This window comes from Aythya marila (assembly GCF_965140915.1).
Source record: "Aythya marila genome assembly, chromosome: 15".
Lineage (NCBI taxonomy): Eukaryota > Metazoa > Chordata > Aves > Anseriformes > Anatidae > Aythya > Aythya marila.
The window spans coordinates 13,964,179-13,970,497 of NC_139056.1; the positions used below are offsets into that span (position 1 = coordinate 13,964,179).

Consider the following 6,319-nt stretch of genomic DNA (forward strand, 5'->3'; position numbering starts at 1 on the left):
GGGTATTTCCTCCCCGACGCTGCTGTGCTGGAAAACTTCTCCCCGAGCTGGAGCCGAGGAGCTGGGGGTTGGTTTCTGACCCCGATAATCCCCGCGTTTCGGTGCGCACGCTGATGGGGAGGCAGGGAAACAAGCTAAGATGGATCGCTCCCCTCTGCTTTGCTTTTAGGGGCTGCTCTCGAGCTGGATTTAAGGCAAATTCGGCTCCGTTTGTCCCTTTTTCTGGGCTCGGGGAAGCGTTTCTCAGGCAGGATTTAGGGGAAGAGGCTGTGTGAGCCAAAGGCAGGCCGTGGGGCGGCCCCCACACGCACCCCAGACACCCACCCAAGAAAGGATACCTCAGGACGTAACAAAAAGCAGATTTTATTATTATTATTATTATTAAACTCAGTGTCTGACTGCCAGCACGGCCACAGCCCCTTGTGAGCCTCCACCTCCCCAAAGCTCCCCGAAAACCCCAAGCCGGTGTCGGATCAGGCCAAGGCCAGGTCGCTCGCTCCACTTGTACCCAAGGACGGTGGTGTTGGGATGGGACTGAGGCAGAAACCCCTCTGATTTCCCACCCTGAGGCCCCAAAGAGCCAGCTCCTGCCCTAATGGACCCCGCCACCATCGACCGCGGCCTCCCTTCACACGCAGCCTCCCTCCTCCCAGCCACGGCCGGAGCCAAAACGCCACCACCAGCCTCCCCCTTCCTCCCCGGGGAAAGCTCCCCAAAACACCACCACACACCCCCAAACCCAGAACAGCCCCAACACACCCCAAAACAAAGGGCTCCCGGCCTCCAAAACGCAGCCTCGAGGGCGAGGACACGTAGAAAATCCCCCCCAAAAATAAAAAGGGGCCGGGAGGCTCGGCCCGCGCCGAGGAAAATAAAGACGTCGGTGCCGGTGAGAGCTGGATCCTCAAATATGGCCAATCGTGCTATTTTTACCGGGGCGTATTTATTTTGGGAGGACGCTGGGACGGATTCAGCAGCCTCTTTTCTTCAGCCCAGCGGTGCGCAGAGGTTGGTTGGAGCTGGCTCTATTTAAAGGCTTCGCCTCCTGCCCACTTTTTCTTAACCCCTTGCACCAGCCGCTGCCGTCCGCCCCTCCGAAAAAAAAACGCCGCCAAAAAAAGGCAGTAATAAAAAAATATATATATAAATTGAAATAATAATAAAAAAAAAGCCACGCCGCCCTCAATGCTGCAAACGCGTCCCCACAAAAGGCCTCTCCATAGCAGGAAGCAATCATCGTTTCAAACAATATTGTTAAAGCCATAAAAAAAATAATAAAAAAAAAAAAAAAATCCCTGCCTACCAACTGTCGCGGCACAACGGGAGTTTCACCAGGGACCGACCACGCACGTCTTTTTCAAACAATTTTCCCCCAATTGCAAATCGCCGAGCCCGAGCCGACCCCAATATTAAGCGTTCACCCTGAGGAGCACACGGAGCCGGGCACGGCGGAGGGAGGGGGATTTTAGGAAGGTTTTGGGGCCAGGGAAGGATTTTTTTTTTTTTAATTAAAAATACAGCAGTGAATTTTAAAAAATATGGGATCACCAGGCGCCTTTTCCCAGCAAAGGGCTGTGGGGTGAGCTGAAAGGGGAGCATCGCCCGCGGGGCCAGCCCGAGCACGGGTGCTGGGACTCGCCTCCTGCCTCCTTTCCCGGGGCGGCGAGGCTGCAGGGAAGCGCCTGAAAAGGAAACTTTGGAGGAGAAAGGAAAAAAAAAAAAAAAAAAAAAGCACGCAGAGAGAAAAAGAGCCACCCAATTAAAACTTAAAAAAAAAAAAAAAAAAAAAAAAAAAGCACAAGGGTTTGGCTTGAGATTGTCCAGATGAATTTTTTTCTGCAGAGATTGCGTGCTGCTTTAAGCAGGGGGTGGGGGGAGGAAAAAGGAAAAAGTGGAGGACAAAAAAAAAAGTGAAAAAAAAAAAAAAGACAAAAGGGAGAGAAGGAAAAGGTGTTTGCCCATGTGCTTGGCTTCATAGCTCTTTGGTTTTACACCTCTTCTCTTCGCACCTGGGAAATTGGCACTGCCACCTAGCCTAAAACTAATAAATCTTTTCCCCCGATTCGGGCTGCTTCCTTCTCTGCAGATGTTGGCAATCAGGTTTGCAAATTTCAAAGTCATTCATTCCGGGCGGCTGGGAGAAAAGCAGGTTTATTATTGCAAAACCTGTCACCCTCCCAACGCCTAAAGTAAACTCCGAGTCACCTCTCCACACCCAGGGGAAAGAAAGGAGAGGGGAAAAAAAAAAAAAAAAAAAAGAGAAAAGAAAGAAAAAAGAAAAAAAAAAAATCAGCCAGCGAGGAAAATTAACCAGGAAGAAATCTCCCAAGTCTTGCTGGTGAGGGAAAGGGGCCGCAGCCCCAAGAGCCCGCGGCCGGCCGAATGCCGCGCTCCTCCCCGGCCCTGCCGGCCACTCGGAAAGGGAATGAAAAGAAAACCCCTCCAAAAAACCAGCCGTGGAACCAAATAAACGAAAAGCTGAGCAAGGGGAAAAAAAATAAAGTGCACATTTTGTAAAAAAAAAAAAAAAAAAAAAAAAACACTGAGCTTTGTGCTTTTTTTTTTTTTTTTTAAAAAAAAAAAGGGCGACGGTGAGGGTGGTTGGTTGCCCAAGGTTGGAATGCGCCGAGAAAAAAAAAATAAAATAAAATAGGGGAAGGAATGGCCTAAGCATAGAAATTTTGTCTGCAGGTTTAAAAAACAATAATTACCAAGGGGAAGAAAACACAGAAGCCGCCCACTCCCAGCAGAGCTGCCGCGGAGCTGGCACAAACCGCGGCGGCTCAGGCGAACGCGCTCCGGCATGGAATCGCACCAGCGAAATCCCCAAAATCTTCCCATTTTGCCTCTTTTTCCCACCCCAGGGTGGCTTTTTGTCCCACTGCGAGGCAGACGAGCCCCTTCCCAAGCCCAAGCCAAGGTGCTTTCTTTCCTCCCAGCCTTCCCCAAGCTCCATTTATTCCCCCTCTCCCGGAGGACCGAGGCGAGCTGTGGCCGTGCCGAGCAGCGGGGATTTTCCACGGAGCACGAAAATTCTGCGATGGCTGCACACGAGCAACAAGGAGCGATTTTTCCCCCCAATTCCCTTATTATTATTTTGCCTTTTTTTTTTTTTTTTTGGAATATTTTTTCCTCAATCTGTACCAGGCAAAGCAGAGCAAACCCTCCGGAAAGTAAAAACAACAACAAAAAAATCCGAACCATGCAACAAATCCTTGGGAAATAAAATCCTGAAACCCAAACGGCACAGGAAACCTTTGGAAAAAAGAAAACGAAACCCAAACCGCGCAGCAAATCCTTGGAAAAAAGAACTGAAAACCCAAACCACGCAGCAAACCCTTGGAAAAAAATCCCGAAGCCCATACGGCACAGTAAATCTTTGGGAAAAAAACACAGAAAGCCCAAACCACACAGCAAACCCTTGGAAAAAGGATCCAAACCCATACCACACAGTAAATCCTTGGGAAAAATAAAACTAAAACTCAAATCACGCAACAAATCCCTGGGAAAAAAGGAATCCAAAACCCGTACAGCGCAGCAATTCCTCGGGAAAAAAAGAAACCTAAAACCCAAAGCACGCAGCAAACCCTTGGAAAAAGGATCCAAACCCATACCGCGCAGCAAATCCTTGGGAGAAAAAACCCAAGGCACTCAACAAATCTTTGTGAAAAAAAAAATAAAACTCAAAGCACGCAGCAAATCTTTGGAAAAAAGCCCAAATCCCGCACCGCACAGCAAATTCTGGGGGAAAAGAGAAAAAGAAAAGCCCAAAGCATGCAGCAAACCTTTGGGATAAAACGCCCAAACCCATGCCGCGCAGCTAATTCTGGGGGAAAAAACGCCCTAAAAACTGAAGGATAGAGAAAAATTTGGGGGAAAATGAAATGAAATCTACGGTAGATAGGAAATGTTTAGGAATAATAATAATAATGATAATAATAATGAAACATGCAGCAAACCTTTGGGATAAAATCCCAAACCCCACACCGCGCGGCAAATTTTGGGGGGAAAAAACCTAAAACCCACAGCATGCAGCAAATCTTTGGGGGAAAAACACCAAACCCCACAAGCGAGCGGTTGCGGGGCCGGCCGTAGGGTGGGCGAAGGAAGGAAAGGGGAAAGGATTTGGGGGGGTTCCGCGGCTCCTTACCGGGGTGGGAGTGGATGCTGATGCCCGAAGCGAGGAACTTGCCGGGTTGGAGGGCTGCGGGGAGCCCCCCGGCCATGGGGCCGGCGGTGGGGGGCAGGCGGCCGGCGGCGGCCAGGCGGTGGCTCTCCATGGCCAGCCCGGAGAGCAGCGGGGGGGGGCCGTGCACCGAGCGGGGGGGCCCGAAATCTCGGCCATCCATCATCCAGCAGTCGCCCGGCTCGCTAGTGCCTTCCCCCCCCCCACCCACCCACCCCCCCTTTTTTTTTTTTTAATTATTATTTTTTTTTCCTTCTTCTTTTTCTTCTTCTTCTTCTTCTTCCTCTCCCCGCGCCCCAAGTTAAAAAGTGATGCTGGGAATCAAAATCAGCGGGTTTTCAGAAAAAAAGCGTCCGGGAGTCCCATGGTGGTGGTTGGGTTGTTGGGGGGGGGTGGGGGGGGGGCGCGGAGCCAGCCCCGCTGCGGTGGTGCCTGCGGAGAGATGGAGAAAAAGAAAAAAGAAAAAAAAAAATTGGGGAGGGGGGACACGGATTGATAAAGGGGGGGGGGTCCCCAATGAGCACACCCCCTAGGGATGGAGGGGGGGGCACCTCCGGACCCACCCGCGGCTTCCCCCGCCAAGGGGAGAATTTAAAAAACCGGCCTCGAAGTCGGGGAATTTTAGGCAGGGGGAGGATAAGGGAGGGGAAAAATTAATTAGGGGCTCCGAGGGGGGGGGGAATGTTAATTAGTGGTTCTGGGGGCGATGAGGATCCCCCCCCAAAAAAAAAAAACATTCCCCAATCCCCAAAAGCGCCCCAAAAGCCGGCTCCAGCACCGCGGCTCCCCGCAACCAGCGGGCGGCCAAAAGAGGCGAAAAAATGCAAAAATGCGAAAAATGCCCGAAAAACGACCTAAAAAAGCCGGGTTTCTTCCTACTCCGCTCCCGCCGAGGGAGCCCCGGCCGAGGAAGGCGAGCGAGGGGCGGCCGGGGAAGGGCTGCTCGGTGCCGTGCCCTTTTTAGCTTTTTTCGCCTCTTTTTCCCCCATTTCCGAGGCGTCCAAGTACCTGGTGGGCTGTGCTCCCGGCTCTGCCCAGCGCCGCTCCCGCCGGGGAAAAACGAGACGCGTGGTTATTTTCCAACGGGGCGGAAAAAAAAAAAAAAAAGGAAAAAAAAAAAAAAAGAAAAAAGGGGGAAAAAATAAGAAAAAAAGGTTTAAAAAAAAAAAAACGGCGGCCGCAGCTCCGCGGAGCGGGCACCGGGAGCGGCTCCGGAGCGGGAAGAGACGGAAGGAGGGGAATGATTAATTTTAAAAAATTCCTCAAAAAAAAAATAAAAAAAAATAAAAAAAATAAAAGCAGGGTGAAGTTTGGAAATAAATAAAGAGGAAGCCCCGCGCCGAGCTCCGGGCGGGCTGGGCGCTTCCCCGGCTCCCAGCTTTCGGCGGAGGAATTGGGGGCAAAAAACCGAAAAGCGGGGGTGGCGAAAATAAATAAGATTTAAAATCAAGAAGGAAAGGGGATAAAGGGGAGGGGGGGGGGGGGACGGGGACGGTGCTTTTGGGGCCGGGGGGAGCTGCCGGCTCCTACCTGGCGCGGTCAGGCCGCCTGGTCCCGGGGCATGGCGGCGGCGGTGCGGGGCTGGAGGCCCGGTGCGGGGCTGGGGGGGGGGTCCGGAGGAGGGGGGGGGTGCGGGGGCAGCAGCCGGTTCGCCCCCCGCCGGCCCAGCCCGCTGCCGGCACCAGCAGCAGCAGCAGCTCGGCGGCTCCGCTCAGGGGCAGCGCAGCGGCGAAGCGGCCGCTCCATAGAGCGCCGGGGCCCCGCCGAGCTTCATCGGTCTCACCCCCCCTCCCCAAACACACACACACACACACACACACACACACTCCTCCTCCTCCGCCCCCCGAGCCCGGAGCTTAAAAAAAAAAAAAAAAAAAAAAATGGGAAAGATAAAAAAAAAAAAACAGGCGGGGGAGGGGAAGGGGGAGGGCAGGAGGAAAAAAGCGCGCCGGCGCGCCGGCCAAGCGCGCATTCTCCCGCGCCACGCCCCCTGGCGGGAGGGGGGCGGGGCTTCGCGCGGCTTTCCGCGCCGCCCATTGGCCCGCCGCCCCGCCGCTCAGCGGCGGGGTAAACAGGCGGCGGGGCGCGCCGCCACGCGGGCCCGCGCGGCGGTTTCAAGGCCCCCCACCCCCC

The 6,319-nt window shown here is 53.4% G+C and overlaps 1 protein-coding gene across 6 annotated transcripts in view; it reads right to left on the minus strand.

The window, feature by feature from the left end:
- The window catches only part of TNRC18 (trinucleotide repeat containing 18), a 50,195-nt gene extending 44,221 nt beyond the window's left edge, over window positions 1-5,974 (minus strand). For 5 of the 6 annotated variants that reach the window (XM_082772522.1, XM_082772521.1, XM_082772523.1 and 2 more), the window contains exons 1-2: window positions 5,717-5,974; window positions 4,151-4,618 (exon numbers count right to left, since the gene is read on the minus strand). In XM_082772522.1, coding sequence (XP_082628648.1) covers window positions 4,151-4,352 — 202 coding nt within the window. In that variant the 5' untranslated portion in view covers window positions 4,353-4,618; window positions 5,717-5,974. Of the gene's footprint in view, window positions 1-4,150; window positions 4,619-5,194; window positions 5,215-5,716 lie in introns of those variants that run through there. The other variant, XM_082772519.1, reaches the window with a different exon arrangement.
- Between the last annotated feature and the right edge of the window lie 345 nt (window positions 5,975-6,319).